Raw genomic sequence first — 20,759 nt, 5'->3', positions numbered from 1 at the left:
TGGCTGGTAGATTGATCCCTATGAATTAGGAAGCCACCAAGGGAAGATCATTGGAGCAGATGAGGTCAGTGACTGTTTTGGAACATATGGCTTAATGTTCGGTGATGGGATGACCATCAAAGCAGGAATGTCAGATGCATTCGGTGTCTGCAAGGTAGAAGTCAGCTCAAGGTGCAAATTTATTTGCTAACCAGCCATGGGTCCCAAGATGCTGGTGAACGACTTGTTTTAAGATTCTTTTCAAACTTGGGGAGTGAACCAGGAAGATGAAAAAGACCAAAAAGATACAGCAAGGAAACCAGTGTATTTTAAGGGCTGATTGCTAATGGAGCGATTAAACAGGTTCCAAAATAATGTGTAAATAAGAAAAACAGAATCAATTGTTTCTTAAGTAGCTAATTTCATTGTAACATATTATAAAACTATTTGAAACATGCGGTTTGAAAACTACAATGCCATCAAAAATGTATACGTACCATATCAATGAAGAGATTGAAAATCTCTTGTAAAATAACTATGATTCTTGCAGGGGTGTTGTAATATCGAGAATTGGCCCACACTAAACAAACGGTATGCAGTATTACATCAACATAGGGAGACACCTAAAGTCAAATGATCTTAATATTAATATTAATAAAGATAAATGTTTCAATTGCTCGTTTCACAATCAAACCTAATATTAACAAATAAAAACACAAATGCTGTACTTAGTATGTATGACAGCATCTGTGGAGCGAGAAATAGAGTTAAGGGACGCAATCTACTGACCATATCGTGGCCGAATGGGGGAGCAATGCAACCGGTAGATGCCACCCCCATGGGCTGGGATTCTCTGGGTTTGCCCGCCAGCAGAGGGAATCCTGATGGCCTGGTGAATCGGACATTGGGCCAAAAACAGGTTTCACGCCGGTCATGAAACCCGTTGTAAGTCTCTCAGCCTGCCCTGTCAAGCTTTCCAGACACAGTGGCAACATGCAAATGGCTCATTGGTGCTGTTTTGCATCTAATTTACGGGCAGGGTGCCCAGTTTATCTGATTCCTGGGATCCTCCAGCCAAGAGCCATACCGCCGTGAATTTGTGAAAGTCCTGAGAAATGGGGACTTAGCGGCTTGAAATCCAAGGGGTGACAAGTGGGTGAGTACCCTGGCAACAAATGCCTCCAGTGTGTCGAGGGGAGTACTTCATGGGAGGTGGGGGTTCAAGGGGGCTTGTGATGGACTGGAAGGGCTCAGATCAGGGGACTTGCCTGGGATGGGGGTCATTTGATTGCTCTTTCCATCTGCAGTCTTTGAACTCTGCCTGTCAATATCTCAAAAATGTTGTTCAAGATAATAAAGTGAAAGTGTTTCCATCTGTACACCTAAATATTTTAAACAGTCTGTCATTATGCCAAGTGCAATGATCTTAGAGATGAAGGTAAAGGTTTAATGTGGTGGAAACCTTTGAAATGGTTTTTTCACAGTCAATTTCGTTGCTCTAACTTTTTCTAGCCTGTTTGTATGCCTGGAAGCTTAAACGCTTTGAACTGCATTGTTTATATTCAATTTCATGAACTATTGCCTTTTACAGGCTTTCCGATTGACAGGTCCAGGCAGTTTCAAAGGGAGGATTGAGATTGTTTACCTTTATAATTCTGCAATGATCCATTAACTCAGAGGAGCAGCTTTTGTTCTAACGACAGTTTCATCTTAAGAGGCTGTCTCTTTGTTCTAGGCATCTGGAAGCTCTTGAGAACAAAGAGACAGCCTCTTTAAAAAAAAACTGTGAATAGCTGGATTTATGGATAATTAAAGATGGTTTGCTGAGGACTGTGGCATACATATGGATGCTTCCTACAGAAGTAAATTAGTCTTAAGGATGATTGTCTTAAAGAAGATTCTTGGAGAGGATAAGAAGCAAACCTGAGTGCCTAATGTACATAATTATAAATCATATTGTTGCTAATAGTGATTGTCTTGTTTAGATCTATTATATACAATGAAGTTTGTTTTGTAAAAGAAAATTGTGGCATTGTTCTATATTAAAATAAGATGTTCAGGTTTCTCTTTATTTGTCAATGGTCCCTAACTGGATCATAGCACAATTGAGAACAGAAATGTTTTAAGCCAGACCAGGTTAAGAAAAGAGTGAATGATCAACTTGAAGAGAGCTTTATATGAACAATTTGAATTTACTCAAAAATAAGCAAGTCTATGGACAAGATCTTCCAGCCTTAGACACCGTTATGATCTTCCAGTCCTCCACAGGAGGTGGGGGTCAGGTTTCCCGATGTCGTGGGGTGGATTCAATGTGAAATCCCATTGACAGCGGCAGGACCGGAAGATGCTGCCGCCCACCTTGGCGGGATACCTAACAACATGCCACATGGAGGCCAGAGAATTTCACCCTATATCTATCAGAGAGAATTCAACATATTGTAACAAAATTAAATTGGCAACACTAGTCTCAGAAACAACAGCTTTTACCAGTTTGCAACTCAGCAGGAACAATACAGTAATGGTGTAAAACAAAATTTGTTGAGTTAAAAGTTGCCAGGGATATTTTCTAGTAACTCCTATTCAGATGTGCACTCTGAATACATAGTTATGAACATGGGAGAGGTGGTAGGGTGGTCTTCCTTTTTCCACCTCTCACGTGACCAAAGACAGATTTGTTCTTAACCCCGTGTTTTAAAGTGTTTTAACTCCCCGAGTGCTATGACTGTCAGTAACATGCAAATGACAGGTATTTTCATAAATCACAGATACACACACTGCTACAAAAGAGGTGGCATACACTTTGGTTTTAAAAGAACAGGCATGCACTTAGGTCTTAAAAGTCCAAACATTCGCAGTACCACTTGCTTCCCTCTAGGCAAGGTCTTGAAATGTTGCAGGCATTTGATTCTTTTTTTTAATCTACTAAAGAAAGAGTCTGGAGGTTGACGAAAACAGATTTTCAGTGTCTTGTCCAGACTTGCCAGCTAGCTTCATGGCCTTGCATTCTTCCATATCATTGACAGGAATGAAACGGTCACCTGACTTCTATTTTTGTTCATTATCCATGAATCCATGAGTCTATGTTGCATGACTGTGACAACATAAAGAAGTATATTGTTTACCAGTTAACTGTTCCTGGCCCTTAGAGATGAACCAACTTGCCAGGTTGGTAAGCAATGCGTTTGCCACATTCTAAACGCTCATTAGCTCAGTGATAAACTTAACCTTCAGACATCATAAAATAATTCACATTGACAGGTAAAGCTTGTCAATGTGACAAAACAATTATCATTGACATATGTTGCATTTATATATATATATTACTTTCATTTATATACCACTTTAATGAAATAAAATGTCCAATAGCACTTCACAGGTATGTTATCAAACGTCTAATAGCAAGACATAGATGTTTGGATAGGTGACAAAAAGCTAAGTTGAAAAGATAAATTTAAGGATTGTCATAAGGGAGAGAGGGGGAAGAAGTAGGGAGAGTTTATTGAGGAAATTTCAGAGCATTGGACTGGATACAGCTGACGGCATAGCCACCAATAATAGGGGTAAAAGGAAGAGGGGCCAGGATTTTCCAATAATGGGGCTATGTCCCCATGCCTGCCAGAAAACGGGCGTGAATCATTCCGGACATTTTTCTAAAAAGTCCAAGGGATTTCTCCGTTTTTAAGGGGGCTAGCAGGGCCCTGGCATGCGCCACACAGCTCCTGCTACCGATACGGGGCACTGCACTTTCGGCTGTAGGTCCAAGCATCCGCGCTTTGGTGCCGGCCCAGCGTGACATGGCGGACCCACACTGTGGGCGGGTGCGGAAGAAGGTAGGACCCCCAGATCACACACGCCCGCCGATCGGTGGCCTCCGAACGTGGGCCTAGCCATCGTGGAGACCCCTCTTGGAGACTGATCCCCCCGCCCCCCACCAGGACGGCCACCAGAGCCGCAACGCCGAGCTCCTGCCGGGTTGAACCATACGAGAACCACTCTGGCGGGAACTCGACCGGGGACAATCGCTGCGGGGGCCTCTTTCAACGGCCCCTGACTGACGCCGCATCGACCGCACGAGCGTGGCTGGTGGCGATTCTCCGGTCGCCAGAGAATCGCGCAAAGGTGTCACGGGTCCAATGCCTCATTCTCCGCCCGCGCGCCAGGCTCGATTGCAACGTGGGGGCTCAAGAATCCCGGCCAGGGAGACCAAGAGGTCACAGTATTTCACACCAAATTAAACCTGGAATTGGTGAACTTAATAAATAGGTAGATTTCAAATTATTGGGCTGTTGTAGTGACAGAAGTGAAATACAGGGCTTAAATAGTAAATTATAGACTGTATCTGGTCGTTAGAAAAAAATCATTCTTGAAGATGCATCACTGGTTAATAAGGACAGTTAACTGATTATAAAGAACACAGCGCAGATATCTGTTGCAATAGTGAATAAACCATGATTAACTGAAGTTTTAGTTTATGGAGAGCCAATTGCTTGCATAATTGACATCTTCCAACACAATTCTGCTTACCTCTGCATATTCTGTTTGCTCTAAATCCTCTATTAAGGACTTGAGAGGTATCAGATACAAAACAATATCACTTGCCTCTTCCAGGCCTATATTTAGTAGAAATAGCACACAGCAGAAAACAAATTTAGAGTTAATCAGTTACCAATGACTTTTACTGAACAAAACTCAACAAATCACAAAATACATTTCCAATACATAAATATAATGCAAGTATTTATCAAACAGCACAGAAAAACAGAATCAAAATTTTGTTACTCTGATAGTACCTGCCCTGATGTCGTCATGAAGGCTTTTCAGAGCTGGCCAGTAACTACTCTTGGATTTCTCTAGAACTTCAGAAATTTTGCGTACTTTCGGCATCCACAACTGAAATACAGAAACATTTTTAAAATTATTTTTCAAACGCTGTATGCTTTACAACAATGGCCTGGATTCGCCATTCCGGAGATTAATTGCTGCCGCCAGTGGAGAAACGCAATAAATGCGCATCGGCAAGGAGCAATAGATTAACATAGAATTTACAGTGCAGAAGGAGGCCATTCGGCCCATCGAGACTGCACCGGCTCTTGGAAAGAGCACCCTACCCAAGGTCAACACCTCCACCCGATCCCCATAACCCAGTAACTCCACCCAACACTAAGGGCAATTTTGGACACTAAGGGCAATTTATCATGGCCAATCCACCTAACCTGCACATCTTTGGACTGTGGGAGGAAACCGGAGCATCCGGAGGAAACCCACGCACACACGAGGAGGATGTGCAGACTCCGCACAGACAGTGACCCAAGCCGGAATCGAACTTGAGACCCTGGAGCTGTGAAGCAATTGTGCTATCCACAATGCTACCGTGCTGCCCCAAATACATGTCATGCAAATGAACCAGCAGGCAGTCCATATTTTTTTTTGTTTTTTATTGAGTTTTTAGTACACAAAACAAATATACATATGAACCAACAGTCGGAGTTAAACAGGAAAATATATAAGAATATATTTAAACCAAGATTGGTTTTGACTATTTATATAAATACATCGCAGTTTAGCCTTCCTTTTCTTTTATTCCTTCCTTGCAGTGTTTGCCGTGGTAATTGTGGTCCCCTGCGGTTTTCCTTTTGCTTTTCTTCCTTTTGGTTCGGTTGTTGTTGCCCCTGCACCCCCCTCCTCCTTCCTTACTGTGTCGTGGCCCCCTCCTGATCTTTGGCTTCCTAGTTGTTGGCTACAAACAGGTCTTGGAACAACCGTGTGAATGGCTTCTGCGTTTTGTGGACACCTTCTTCTGACCCTCGGAGGGCAATTTAGTTAGGGCCCTATGTACTACTTAAGCTGCATTAGGCTTAACCTTTTGCATGGGGAGGTGGAGTTTTGCTTTTATATAAAATTAGTGTACCCAATTCATTTTTTCCAATTAAGGGACAATTTAGCGTGGCCAATCCACTTACCCTGCACATCTTTGGGTTGTGGGGGCGAAACCCACGCAAACACGGGGAGAATGTGCAAACTCCACACGGACAGTAACCCAGAGTCAGGATCGAACCTGGGACCTTGGCGGGGAGGTGGAGTTAACCCTATACAGTGCTTCGCTCCAGAGTCCCCACCCTATTTTGAACCCCAAGTCTTCCTCCCACTTCTCCCTTGTCTCATAAGAACATAAGAACTAGGAGCAGGAGTAGGCCATCTGGCCCCTCGAGCCTGCTCCACCATTCAATGAGACCATGGCTGATCTTTTGTGGACTCAGCTCCACTTTCCGGCCCGAACACCATAACCCTTAATCCCTTTATTCTTCAAAAAACTATCTATCTTTATCTTAAAAACATTTAATGAAGGAGCCTCTACTGCTTCACTGGGCAAGGAATTCCATAGATTCACAACCCTTTGGGTGAAGAAGTTCCTCCTAAACTCAGTCCTAAATCCACTTCCCCTTATTTTGAGGCTATGCCCCCTAGTTCTGTTTTCACCCGCCAGTGGAAACAACCTGCCCGCATCTATCCTATCTATTTACTTCATAATCTTATATGTTTCTATAAGATCCCCCCTCATCCTTCTAAATTCCAACGAGTACAGTCCCAATCTACTCAACCTCTCCTCGTAATCCAACCCTTTCAGCTCTGGGATTAACCTAGTGAATCTCCTCTGCACACCCTCCAGTGCCAGTACGTCCTTTCTCGTCCAGTTGGGTGTTGGACCCCCTTAGCAGTTGTCCATACATGTCACTGCAGTTCACTTTTCCTAAGATGTCCGCGTGCAGCAGGTCCTCTAGTAGTGACTGTCATGGTGGTCATGGGTACCTCCTTGTTTCTTTTCTTTGGAGGTTTTTGAGTTGTAGGTACCTAAGTTCGTTGTCCCCCGTTAACTGGAATCTTCCTGTCAGCTCTTTGAGCGTTGTTAGTCTGTTGTTGGTGTATAAGTCCCTAACTGTCAGCGTCCCACCTTTTGAAGGAAGTTTCCATGGTCCCCGGAGTGAACCTGTGGTTGTTGCAGATGGGAGCTTTATCGGACATCTCGGTTAGCCCGAAATGCGCGCGACTGCAAGTAGCTCAATCACTAGGGCGAACAGCAGCAGGGATAATGGGCATTCCCTGCCTTGTGCACTAATGCAGCTGGAAGTACTTAGAACTGGTGGTGTTTGTCTGCACGCTCGCCATGGGAGTGTTGTACAGGAGTTTCACCCAGGCGGTGAACTCTGTTCCAAGCCCGAACCGCTCCGGTACCTCTATGAGGTACTTCCATTCGACTCTGTTGAAGGCCTTTTCAGCGTCCAGGGTGACAGTCACCTCAGGTGTTCTCTCCCCGGGTGGGGTCATGATCACATTCAGCAGGCGCCTGATGTTCTAAGTTAACTATCTACCCAAGGATAAAACAGGCCGCAAGGATAAAGGAGGCCGAAACATTGTGGCCGGTGTGCTCCGTGGGTCAACACCAAAATCAGGAAAGGTGCTTAAGCGGAGAATCGGTTTTGACACCGAAATTGTGGCGGGCGCCGGGTTCACGCCAAAATCGCAGTTCTCCGGTCTGCGGCGTCAATGCATTCCACTCCGCATGCAGTAAATGCTGTTTGCATATAATTAGTGAGCCTGACCCGGGGTGAGGTGGGGAGGGATTTCCAATAGCGAGGTTCATTTGTGCTTTCAAAAATCGGGAGAGAGCGCGGGGGTGATGAGGAGAGAGAGGAGGTAGGACACGGAGAGACGCGACAGTGGGCTGCTGCTAATGGCCGGCGGGGTAGTGCCCTGCTAGGGGCGTGTGGTCGGGGCCACTCCCCATGGGACTGGGGCAGTGTCCGGGCACAGGCCGCCATTGCATGGCCTCCAATGCAGTCATCTTGTTGTTCACCCCACTGACCAACTATCTTGGCCCCTGGTTCTGCGGAGTGCGATCGGCCACATGGGTGCCGCCACCCAACCACCCCTGCACCCCAATCCTAACCACCGCACCCCACCCTCCGCCATACCGCTCACCCCCCAATCGGCCACCACCTGATGGGGCATCACGCGGCCCGTAAAAGGGCAATGCTCACATTAGCCCCTACAGGGGAGCACTGGATGGGAGCCACAGAGACAACCACTGGCAAGGGCCCCTTGGCAGCATGGACGGGCACCAGGGACAGGGAGCCAGGCACCGACGGGGCCAGGGTGTGGGGATGGACACGCGAGGGGAGGGTCCACAGTGCCAACCAGAGCCACCATGTAGCCCGTTGGACCTGGTTGGTCACAGGGGTAAGCACCATGCTAACATGTCAGTTTTTCATCCCTGCAGACAATGGATATTGGAATTTAACCAGCCTTCCTCCTAGTCGCCGCAGCCCGGGGGGATGCACTGCGGCTGTACGATCTGGAACTGGGCATGCGGTCGAAGACGCCCACTGAGCAGGGGGACAATGCAACATATCTGCCGGATCATGGTGCACCTGGCACCGTGGGGCAATGGGGGACGACACCTGCTCCCAATGGCCCACTAGGTGACCATTGCCCTGAAGTTTTATGCCTTGGTGTCCTACCAGGTGCCGAGTGGGGATCTCTCCGGGATCTCACAGAGCTCTTGGTACAGGTGCATCCATGCTGTCACGGAGGCCCTATGTGCCCAGTTGGCAGAGTGCATCCGTTTCAATGCAGGCCGCACCCACCAGGATGCCCGGGAAGCGGAATTCGCCGTCATCGGCAAGATGTCCCCAGTGCAGGGGTAATTAACGGGATGAATGTCGGCCTACGAGCACCTGCACATGACAGGCCGATCTTCACATAGTGAAAGGGGTTCCACTCGATGAACGTGCAGCTGGTATGACAATCAGCTGTGCATCATGCACGTCTACGCCTGATACCTGGGGAGTGTGCACGACGCCTTCATCCTGGCACAATGGTTCCTGGCCTCTTCGAGGTGCACCCTTGCCCATGCAGCGACCAAGGGCATGATCAAGCGGTGCTTCGGCATCCTGAAGATGCGGTTCAGGTGTCTGGAGCGCTCTGGAGGGGCCCTCCAGTATAGCACTGGGAGGGCCGCTCACATTGTGGTGGCCTGCAGCAAAGAAATGACATGCTGGAGGAGGAGCATGAACGTCCGTCCTTGTCCGACAAGGAGGATGTGGGGCAGGGCAAGGATGGGCAGGACATTGTCACGTGCAGGCACAGCAGTCTGCACAACATGTGCACCAGGGCCAACGCACAAGGGACGCTCTGATTGCCTCCAGGTTCATCGACCTTATGGGGGGGGCGGGGGGGACAGACACACAGGCCAGAGGCATGGACACCGCATCCCCCTGCCCCACATGGGATACAGTTGCAATGCCTGGGACATTCTGTGCAGGCAGGGGCCGAGGCCCAGGACAGGGCTGCCTCCTCATAGGCAACCATGTGCTGGAGCTAGCTGGACATTGCAGCGGCGCTTCCCAGTGTGGCCCAGTCACAGTAGGCCATGTCTGAGAGCATCAGCGGTATTGCCCAGGTGCAGGCCGGCGTCGCACAGATACAAGGGAGTTGGCCCACTCACTGGCTGATGTGGCACAGTCGTACAGAGATATGGTGCAGTCCCAGACGGAGATGGCCCATTCCCTGTGCTCCATGGCCGCTAACGTTCAGCGGTTGTCGGTACCAGAGCGGGCCTCCAGGACTGGCAGCGCCAGGTGGCGGGGGGGGCCTCGGGGGATGGCCACTTGCACCCCCGTCCCATGGAGAAGTCCGGGAGCCATTGCCGGTGACTCTTGCAGGGGAGGTCCCAGAACACACCAGCATCTCGTACTCTCCACCCCCGCCCCGGTGCATCTGGTGGGCAGCGCGCAGAACAGGGCGCCACCACGCCACCCGCAACGTCCGTGGAACAGCCGGGCCCATCCAGGAAACGTGCGCGCACCGACACCCTCGTCGCAGGGCAGGAGTCACAGGTACAACTGTTGTACCGTCTGGGGAACCACAAAGGCGTAGCGGTAGAGTCCGTAAGGCAAGAAAGTTAGACACCAGTTAAGTTGGGATGGGTGCAAGGCACAGCTTAGTTATAGGGGCTAGGGCACAGACGGTATATATTTCTTCATAATAAACACATGTTCACACCGTTAAAACCAGCCTTGGTAATCTGTCTGATGGGTGTGGGGGTAGAGCGGTCAGTGATGGCCACTGGGGGTGAGGGGTGGTGGACGAGTGAGGCCAGTGGGTGGACCGTGCAGCCCCCCATCCTCCCCTGACCGTCCCCATCACTCCGTCCCGAGCTATTCGACAGAACCGTGTGATGGACTGGCCAGGTCGTATGCAGTGATCACCCAGGTGGAAGGTGCTATTGTGGGCATGAGTCAGACAATGCCTAACGATATTGAGCATGGAGCTCATCGCAGAGCGGGCTCTCATCATCCTCCATCCCACGGACCAGACCCGCTGTTACTGCCAACCCAGTTCCCCCGGCTTGTAGCCGCAGGTATATATAACAAAGTGGGTTGTACATGCGGGTGGTTTGATGGTGTGGGAGGTGAGGGTGTTCAGTGGTGTGGGGGGTGAGGGTGTTCGGTGGTATGGGAGGTGAGGGTGTTCGGTGGTGAAGGGGTGTGGTGTTGTGGTGTCCGTGCCCCTGCCCAGCAACCCCTCCCCCTAGTTGGTGAAACGTGTCTCGATTAATATGTCCTGTGCGCGCTGGCCCTGGCGGCACCTTTGTGCGGCCTCCCGTGCCTGGCCAGGGCCCATGTTTCGTTCATTGCCCCTGTCCTCTTCATCCTCCTTGTCTGACGATGCCTGCCCTTGCCCCTCTTCCTCCTCCAGCACATCGCCCCTCTACTGGGCTATATTGTGAAGGACGCAGCAGACCACCAGGATGCGGCCAACCCTCCATGCTCGTACTGGAGGGCCCCTCCAGAGCGGTCCAGGCACCTGAAGCGCATTTTCAAGACCCCGAAGCACCTCTCGACAACACCCCTGGTCGCACAATCTATTGTAGTGGTGTTCCGCGTCAGTCTGTGGCCTCCGTATAGGCGTTATCAGACACGACCATAACGGGTAACCCCTGTCGCCCAGCAACCAGCCCAGCAGCCGGGGTGGGGTGTGTCCCTCGAACATGTCGGGGATTACAGATTGTGCCAGTATGAAGGAGTCATGTACACTGCCGGGTACCAGGCGCAGACGTGCAGGATCCGCATCTGTTGGTCACAGACCACCTGAACGTTCATGGAATCGTACCCCTTCCTGTTCGTGAACAGCAGCCAGTTATCCGCCAGTGGCCGGTTGGTGACATGGACCCCATCGATTACGCCCTAGACCCGGGGCATCCCGGCGACAGCAGCGAAACCCGTTGCCCGGACATCTTGATGGGCGCAGTCCACTGGGTACTGGATGTACTTGTCTGCAAGGGCATACAGGGCATCCGTCTGGGAGATGCCGGACAGGCCCCCACTCGGCGACTAGAAAGACCCCATCGCGTAAAGGTTCAGGGCGACCGCCACCTTGACAGCCACCGGGAATGGGTATCCTCCCCCATTCCCATGTGGTGCCAGGTGTGCCATCATGTGGCAGATATGTCTGACAGTCTCCCTGCTCATCCGCAGTTTCCTCCTGCATGCCGGGTCCTGGAGTTCCTCAAAGGACAAGCGGTCGCGGTAGACATGTGGCCTCATCTGGCGTCTTCTTGGCACCACCTCCTCCCCCTCATCCTCGCCTTGTTGGGCAGCCGGCCCTCCAGCCTGAGTGGCTGCCACCTGCCTCTCTGCAGCCCGTTCCTCTGCTGCAGCCTCCGTCACCTCTCTGAGCCGCCACCACTCATGCTGCCACAGGGCTGCATGCAGAGCAGCAGTCGCCACCACGGAGGCCAACATCGCTGGTTGATTACTGGACATGTCATCATGGCATACACCCGTGCCCAACCAGGTACCATGGGCTGCACGGTGGCCCCGGTTGTCACCACGCGCCCCAGCCACGCATGGCCCCCACCCCCGCCCCGTCGGTACCCCAAGTCCTTGCGCCCGTCCCTGCTGCCCTCACTGATCCCCCGGTGGGTGTCGCCGGTTGAGTGGGGTGACTGGGGAGGTGAGGGGCACCCACCCATACGGCCGCACCCCCCCCAACCCATAAGGCCGTATACTCTGCGTCCACCCAGGGGCCGGGGTGAGTGGGCGCGCTTGTCCTGTCGGGGGCTCCGCGGCTGCTTCGACTTCCCCCCCGTTCCCCGCCCCTCCCCCGGCCCTGGCAGCGCCCCTCCCCGCAGAAAGCACGGGCAGTGTCCGATACGGGAGCCCGCAGACCCCCACGCCAACTCCTACCTCCTCTCGCAGCCGCCTCAGCCAGCATGTCAGCATCACAATTTTTTATAGGACATTAGAAACACGCTGTCGGGAAATCGGCCCATAGGCAGAATCACTGAGGCCCCGGAGAATCAGTCATCAGGGCAGATAATGAGACGCATACAGTACCTCCTGGGCCCCGCGGCAGGCACGCAATTTAGACGATCCGGAGAATGCTGATTCGGCGCGAAACCGGAGCCAAGCCAGATTTTGGCTTCGGAGCTAATTCTCCGGCCGATCACGTTTCGCGATTTCAGCGTGATGTCACGGAGAATCCAGCCCCAGGGTATCTCTGCACGCGGACGATTTATATCAGAGCCAAGAACATCGGTGGGGAACATCATAGAACTTCTCCGAAGATTTGGGGGTTTTTCAGGATACAAACTGAACCTGGAAAAGAATGAAAACTTTGTGGTGTCCTGGCCAGGAGTGGGGGGGCGGGGGGCTGCTATTGCGCAGGGCGGCAACCTCACTTCAAATATTTGGGGGTGCAGGTGGCACAGGACTGCGGGGGGGGGGTCCATAGGTACAATGTTACTAGCTTGGTGGGGAAGGTGAAAGTAGACTTGGCAAGGTGGGACAACCTCCCTCTGTTGCTGACAGGTCGGGTACAAGCGATTAAAATGAATGCGTTGCCGCGATTTCTGTTTTTATTTCAGTGCCTGCCGGTCTTTTTGCCGAAGCCAATCTTTAAGGAAGTGGACAAGTCGGCCACTTTGTTTATTTGGGCGGGAGGGTGAAGGTAGCCAGGGTCAGGAACGTGGTCCTGCAGAGAAGACGGCAGGGGCGTGCGATGTTGGGCCTCCCGAATTTATATTATTATTGGGCGGCAAATGCGGAAAAGGTGAGGAGTAAGGTTGGAGGGGGGGGGGAGTCCTGGTGTGTTAGGATGGAGGAGGGTTTCTGCAGGGAGTCGGGATCGAGGGCGCTGGCAACAACGCTGCTCCCGATGGGCCCGGCAAGTACTCTGGGAGTCTGGTGGTGGTAGCGACAGTGACGATTTGGAGGCAGTTGAGGCAGCAGTTTAAGCAGGGGGCTGGGTCAGAGGAGATACCAATCAGGGAGAATCACAGTTTTAAGGGGAGGCTGGATGGGAGATTCGGAGATGGGAGGAGAGGGAGGTCAGTGTATTAAAAGACCTGTTCCTGGGGGGACTTTTTTGCGAGGTTGGAAGAGGTGGGGAGAAATATGGACTGGGGCATGGGGAAGGGCTTAGGTACCTGCAACTTCGAGACTGTGCTCGGAAGGAGGTTCAGAGCTTCCCGATAGCGCTGACCCTCGCGGTATTGACGGCAGAGGGAATGGAGAAGATGGGTGGTGTTGGCGATCAACAGGAGGATTTTGGGGAGGATGGGGTGTCCATGGAGGGAATTAAAGCCAAGTAGGAGAAAGAGTTGGGGGAGGTTATGGAAGAAGGTCTGTGGTGTGAGGTACTGCGGAGGGTGAACGCCTCAATCTCATGTGCGATGTTGGGGCTGATACAGCTGAAGGTCGTGTATAGGGCACACCTCACAAGGGCGAGGATGAGCTGACTCTTTGAGGGAGTGGAGGATGAATGTGAACGTTGTATACATGTTTTGGTCCTGTCCGAAGCTGGAGAGGTATTGGAGCGAGGTTTTCGGTATCATCTCGGGGTACTACATCTGAACTTGGAACCAGGGCCCTGGATGTCGGACTGGCCCGAGCTGCAGGTGGGTGCGGAGGTAGATGTTTTGGCATTTGCGGGTCCTGTTAGGATGGAGGTCAGCTTCTCCACCCTGTGCCTCGGCTTGGATTTGAATTTCTGACTCTTGAGAAGGTGAAATTTGAGCTAAGGGGGATGACGGAGGGGTTCTACAATTCATGGGGACTGTTTATCATGCACTTTTGAGAATTGGTTGCCATTAAACATGAGGGGGGAGGGTTGGGGTTACTGCTGTTTTTGATTGCACTGTCTACTGATTGACTGTTAATTATTTTACCTGGAACACACGAGTGGCTGTTTTGGTCTGTATATTGAGGGGGGGAGCTGGTTTTATTTGGGGGATTGTTATTGTGTTTGTTTTTTGTTTGTTTGTTCTTTTGTTGTTTATTTGATGAAAATTTTGAAAATTAGGAGAATAAAAAGATTTTTTTAAAAAGATACGGACCCGATGCAATGTGTGTCACACCGCCCGATAGCATTGTTGAATGTTGATGCCAAGTTATTGGCAAAGGTGCTTGCATCGCAGATTGATGACTGTATGCCGGGTGATTGAACAGGATCAGACGGGTTTGGTGAAAGAAAGGCAGTTGTTGCCAAATGTCCGGAGATTATTGATTGTGATCATGATGCCCTTGGGGGGCAGGAGGTTGAGGTAGTGGTGGTGATGGACACAGAGAAGGATTTTGATCAGTTGGAGTGGGCATATTTGTTTGAGGTGTTGGGGAGGTTCGGGTTCGGGCAGGGGTTGGGTCCGGTTGCTGTCTTAGGTGCCGGAGGCGAGTGTGCAGACGAACCAAGTGTGTTTGGAGTACTTTGGTTTACACCGTGGGACGAGACGGGGGTGTCCGCTCACCCCACTGATTTTTGCTTTGACGATAGAGCCACTGGCAATCGTGCTCAGGGTGTCGAGGGCTTGGAGAGGGATTGAAGAGGGTGGTGGGGAGTCGAGTATAGGGTTTTGTTGTACGCAGATGATCTGCTATTATGTATTTCAAACACGTTGGGCTGCAGTGGCGGGGGATAGTGGGGATTTTGGCAGGTTTTCAGGGTATAAATTGAATATGGGAAAGAGTGTAGTGTTCCCGATCAATGTTAGGGGGCAGAAAAGGTAGTTGGGGAGTTGCTGTTTAGTGTGGTGGGGTCAAGCTTTAGATACCTCGGTATCCAGGTGGCGTGGAACTGGGCCCTGCTGCATAGGTTAAATTTGGCTCGATTGGTGGAGAGGGTGAAGACAGATTTTAGGAGGGGCTATGTTTTGCCGTTGTCATTGGCAGGGCGGATGCAGACAATTAAAAGGAACCTTTGTTCGTAAGTAATTTTTCAAAAAAGCTAATGGGTTGATTCAGGATATGTGTGGGTGGGGAAGGCCCCGCTTGTGTGACGGGCTTTTCTGGGTCCTTGAGAGGTTTGATGTGATGGTCTTTTGTTGCTGTTTGATTGCTTCAAAAAAGTTTGTATATTTACATTTTGTTGAAAAGCCTTGAATAAAAATATTTTAAAATAAAGCTGTGGTGGAGGCCCACTGTGATACCTGCCCTGTGACATGGGTCCCCTTTGGCAGCCGTCTTCTGGGTGACCGGGCCTTGTTGGGTCCGGCTGCTGCTCGTGTGTCTCAGGTGGTGTAGTGCCACCCTGTTCTTCCTGCTGCCCATGTGATGCGCCAGGGACAAGAGGGGAGGTTTCAGAGGTGTCTCCGGCACATCCCTGCGGGAGTCACCAGCACAGGCCCCCATCACCTCTTTCTCCCTCGGGGTGTCCAGTGGCCCCTGGGCTACTCCGAGCAGAGCTAGCCACTGAGGCTCTCCCACCACCTGCCGCTGCCAGTCCTGGAGGCCGGCTGCCCTCTCAACCAGGGTCTGCATGCTCGAGGCCATGGACGACAGGGTGGACCACCTCCGCCTGGGACTGCGCTACATCATGCTGCGACTGATCTCATTTCACAAATTACACACTCCTGTTTGCTTACTACATTTGGTAAGTTTTGCGGTCACAGAGGAATCAGGCATGAGAGGGTAATAGAAACGATTTATTGTTTAAAGCAAATTAGATACAGGTCACAATCCAGGTCCCAGCCAGGACTTCTCTGTCCAGGAGCCTTTCTGGGATGGGTTTTATATCTGGAGTCAATTACTCCACTGAAGGACCCCCGCCACTCAGCGAGGAGCACATGTTCCTCGAGGCTCATGGGAAGCTTAATCGGTCCCGCCCCATAGGTCTTGTGAGGGTGGTAATAGTAAGCAATATATACTCCAGTAATGCATAGTACACTGACGGAGCACAACATCACACGTAATTGGTCAACATGTTTTCTCTTACACAAACTATTAATATGAAAACCAACATCAATGAAAAACAAATGTCAGGCCATTTTACTTCTATATCAAATTGATGTTGATTTTCACATCTGTAGGTAAATTGGCCAGAGTAATTCTATTAACATTTTACAATAGCATCGCAATCATTCTAAAATAGCAATGTTGCAATGATTTATAGGGCTCGATAAAATTGATACTCGATTTACTGTCTTATACTTTTTAAACTGTCTAATCGTGCATAATTGTTATGAGCACCTGTTCGTGAAGGCATTTTAGATCTTTCAGTCTTAAGTCCCAGAAATCAGTCTCTTCTCTAGGCAAAGGGTTCAAGCCATCCAGCAAAGCTTGTGCTGAATCCTTGTTTAATACATCTTTGACTTGATGTGTCCAATCAATGACGACAGATTCAATAGCATGTAAAGTGGCACCATCTACTTGAATGGTTGAGCTGGAATTTTAAAATATACATTAGAATGCAGTCACTATGGAACAATTTCATTTTCAAACAATATTAGTAGAAAACCTTAGTTCCTGTAAAAGATGTTCATTTCCCAATCACGTGATGCCAACCTTGACAGTGGGGAACCTGAAAAATAAAGGGGAGTTGCAAAGTGTCACGGGTGAGATGTGATGGAAAATATATATTGATTTCTGTGCTGGTAAAAATGGCGATTTGCTGAACTAACAAATAGTTCAGCCAGTTGCCTTGCAGCAGTTTCAAGGTAACAATGACCACAGCAACGAGGGGTCTGGTCCAGCCACCTCCACACTAAGGAAAACCTTGCAAGATGTAATCTTCCATAATGGTGCAAATGGCAAAAGCATTATCAGACCTGACACCAGTGACTCCAAAAACAAAAGGATTATTTTTTAAAAAGATATTTTATTCCAAATTCAAACAAGGTTTGGTCACAAAAAAACACCCACAATCACAATAGTTATACTCAGTTTGTAACATGTTTCCCCTTACACCACCCCCCCCCCACCCTCCAACAACCCCTTCTCCCTCCCCCTCCTCAGCCCCAGCGCCAAACAGATCTTTGAACATTGTCATGTGAGTGTCCGTTTAAGAAAGATTTTGTTTTTACCACTTGGCTTGTAGCCCAGCTTCAGTGATGTCATTTGTGGGTGGAGCTGGGCTGTGGCTGTCAGGTGATAAGGGGTTTAGGTTTTTGGGTTTCAGTTTCGGATTGTTGCTTTGGACTGCAGAAGAAAAAAGCAGTGTTTCACTGTTTTCTCTGTTTTTCTTTTCGAGCTGTTCCAGTGAACTGAAAGCACATTGGGTGTGGCAAATTGCTGTGGCCATCTAAAATGGCCGCCTGCAAAGAGTGATTGGAAGTTTGGCCAAGCTTGAACACAGACATGTTGCAACCTGCAAATATACAAATTGTAGCTCAGATTATGCAGAAACAAACACAGGAAAAAGGCCATTAAAAGGTCTTCTCAGGAACAATAGAACTATCCTGTCAATCACATTGTCTACTAGACACAGCGGCACCCAAGCCCTGCTCTTAACACTTCCAGGCATGGCCACTGAATGCCCACTCCAAAATCGATGTGGCAGCCCTTGATTGGACTTGATCAATTGATTGACAATGACCTAGAGACCGCCCACAAAAGGGGCAGGGAAAATCCAAGCCGGTTAAAAGGCACTGCGCAGGCCATCACTCGCTCTCTCTCGACTGCAGCATCAACAGCTACTAACAAAGGCCAAGAACCCACGCCATCCACAGAAGGATGACTATAGAGAACACAGACTACCTACAGGAACTGCAGCCTCCACCGGACTACTAGAATCAGATACGGTCTTATCTACTCTGTATCTGCCAGTCACCTGGACGTTAAGTCAAGGTCGTTTAAGTGTGTTAGTTATAGTCCAATGTGCATGAACGTGTAATTAATTAAGTAAACAATCTTGTGTATGTCAAATAAACTATCGTTGTACTCACCAAACTTGTGTGATCATTTGTCCATCATATACGGGTTAAACACACACTGTGGCAATTTTAAAGACAGAGTTGCTTTCCAGAAGGAGTTTTGAATCTGCTGGTTGCAGGCTGGATCTCAGGGAAAGGACCAGTCCCATTCAAGTGAGATTACAGTGTGCAGGGACACACCCTTGAAAGGGGTTTTGGTTTATTGGATTTTGTATTGAATTGGAACAGTTATTAAGGAGGATTCATTAATTAACATTATACATAGATTACTGTAGCTGTTGTGTGTTTTTTTGATGTTTGTAATTGATAACAAGTTCTTGTTCTTTATATGTTAACTTACATTCTTATAATAAACTTTGTTTTGGTAAAAGCACCTAGGAAGTCTGATGAATCGTACCCGAAGTGAAGGCTCTTGTGCTCACCCTAGCCAAATTCAACATAAAAGTTATAGGTCAGGTGAGCTTAATAATACACTTTGGAGTTTCTAAGCCCTCGCCCATAACAACATGGATAGGAACTGAAGCCACCACACGTAAAACCCTTCCTCCAACCCTCTCAGGACGAACTTGACCACCTCCAGGCTCAAATATTTGTGTGGGTCCCCCAACACCGCGCCTTCCCCCAACGGCATTGCCGACCGCCAGTTTAGCAAAATCCTTCGCCGAGCAATCAGGGAGGTGAAGGCCATCACATCGGAACCCTTCCCCTCCTGTAGCCTCCCAACCACCCATAAATGTCTCCAATTTTCCCTTCACCCACTTGTCTGGAGCTAACAGCTTTTCTCATAGCATATGCTCTGGTATTTGGGGGAAAGTGGACAGGGTAAGAGTAGGGCCAGTCAAGGACAGTAGTGGGAAGTTGTGCTTGGAGTCCGAGGAGATAGGAGAGGTGCTAAATGAATATTTTACGTCAGTATTCACACAGGAAAAAGACAATGTTGTCGAGGAGAATACTGAGATTCAGGCTACTAGACTAGAAGGGCTTGAGGTTCATAAGGAGGAGGTGTTAGCAATTCTGGAAAATGTGAAAATAGATAAGTCAACTGGGCCGGATGGGATTTATCCTAGGATTCTCTGGCAAGCTAGGGAGGAGATTGCTGAGCCTTTGGCCTTGATCTTTAAGTCATCTTTGTCTTCAGGAATAGTGCCAGAAGACTGGAGGATAGCAAATGTTGTCCCCTTGTTCAAGAAGGGGAGTAGAGATAACCCCGGTAACTATAGACCAGTGAGCCTTACTTCTGTTGTGGGAAAAATCTTGGAACGGTTTATAAGAGATAGGATGTATAATCATCTGGTAAGGAATAATTTGATTAGAGATAGTCAACACGGTTTTGTGAAGGGTAGGTCGTGCCTCACAAACCTTATAGAGTTCTTTGAGAAGGTGACCAAACAGGTGGATGAGGGTAAAGCAGTTGATGTGGTGTATATGGATTTCAGTAAAGCGTTTGATAAGGTTCCCCATGGTAGGCTACTGCAGAAAATACGGAGGCATGGGATTCAGGGTGATTTAGCAGTTTGGATCAGAACTTGGCTAGCTGGAAGAAGACAAAGGGTGGTGGTTGATGGTTCAGACTGGAGTCCAGTTACTAGTGGTGTACCACAAGGATCTGTTTTGGGGCCAATGCTGTTTGTCATTTTTATAAATGACCTGGAGGACAGCGTAGAAGGAGGGTGAGTAAATTTGCAGATGACACTAAAGTCGGTGGAGTTGTGGACAGTGCGGAAGGATGTTACAAGTTACAGAGGGACATAGATAAGCTGCAGCTCTGGGCTGAGAGGTGGCAAATGGAGTTTAATGCAGAAAAGTGTGAGGTGATTCATTTTGGAAGGAATAACAGGAAGACTGAGTACTGGGCTAATGGTAAGATTCTTGGCAGTGTGGATGAGCAGAGAGATCTCGGTGTCCATGTACATAGATACCTGAAAGTTGCCACCCAGGTTGAGAGGGTTGTTAAGAAGGCGTACGGTGTGTTAGCTTTTATTGGCAGAGGGATTGAGTTTAAGAGCCATGAGGTCATGTTGCAGCTATACAACACTCTGGTGCGGCCGCATTTGGAGTATTGCGTGCAATTCTGGTCGCTGCATTATAGGAAGGATGTGGAAGCATTGGAAAAGGGTGCAGTGGAGATTTACCAGAATGTTGCCTGGTATGGAGGGAAGATCTTATGAGGAAAGGCTGAGGGACTTGAGGCTGTTTTCGTTAGAGAGAAGAAGGTTAAGAGGTGACTTAATTGAGGCATACAAGATGATCAGAGGATTGGATAGGGTGGACAGTGAGAGCATTTTTCCTCGGATGGTGACGTCTAGCACGAGGGGACATACCTTTAAATTGAGGGGAGATAGATATAAGACAGATGTCAGAAGTAGGTTCTTTACTCAGAGAGTAGTAAGGGCGTGGAATGCCCTGCCTGCAACAATAGTGGACTCGCCAACACTAAGGGCATTCAAATGGTCATTGGATAGACATATGGACGATAAGGGAATAGTGTAGATGGGCTTTAGAGTGGTTTCACAGGTCGGTGCAACATCGAGGGCCGAAGGGCCTGTACTGCGCTGTAATGTTCTATGTTCTATGCTCC

General features: G+C 49.2%; 1 protein-coding gene across 1 annotated transcript in view; it reads right to left on the bottom strand.

The window, feature by feature from the left end:
* The window catches only part of LOC140395604 (dynein axonemal heavy chain 17-like), an 896,966-nt gene that overhangs the window by 816,184 nt on the left and 60,023 nt on the right, over positions 1-20,759 (bottom strand). The window contains exons 4-7 of the mRNA XM_072483576.1: positions 16,500-16,692; positions 4,770-4,869; positions 4,504-4,589; positions 477-602 (exon numbers count right to left, since the gene is read on the bottom strand). Of these exons, the coding sequence (XP_072339677.1) occupies positions 477-602; positions 4,504-4,589; positions 4,770-4,869; positions 16,500-16,692 (505 nt within the window). The remainder of the gene's footprint in view (positions 1-476; positions 603-4,503; positions 4,590-4,769; positions 4,870-16,499; positions 16,693-20,759) is intronic.

Source organism: Scyliorhinus torazame, chromosome 18 (genome assembly GCF_047496885.1).
Source record: "Scyliorhinus torazame isolate Kashiwa2021f chromosome 18, sScyTor2.1, whole genome shotgun sequence".
NCBI classification, from domain to species: domain Eukaryota; kingdom Metazoa; phylum Chordata; class Chondrichthyes; order Carcharhiniformes; family Scyliorhinidae; genus Scyliorhinus; species Scyliorhinus torazame.
This window is presented reverse-complemented; position numbering and strand designations above follow the sequence as displayed.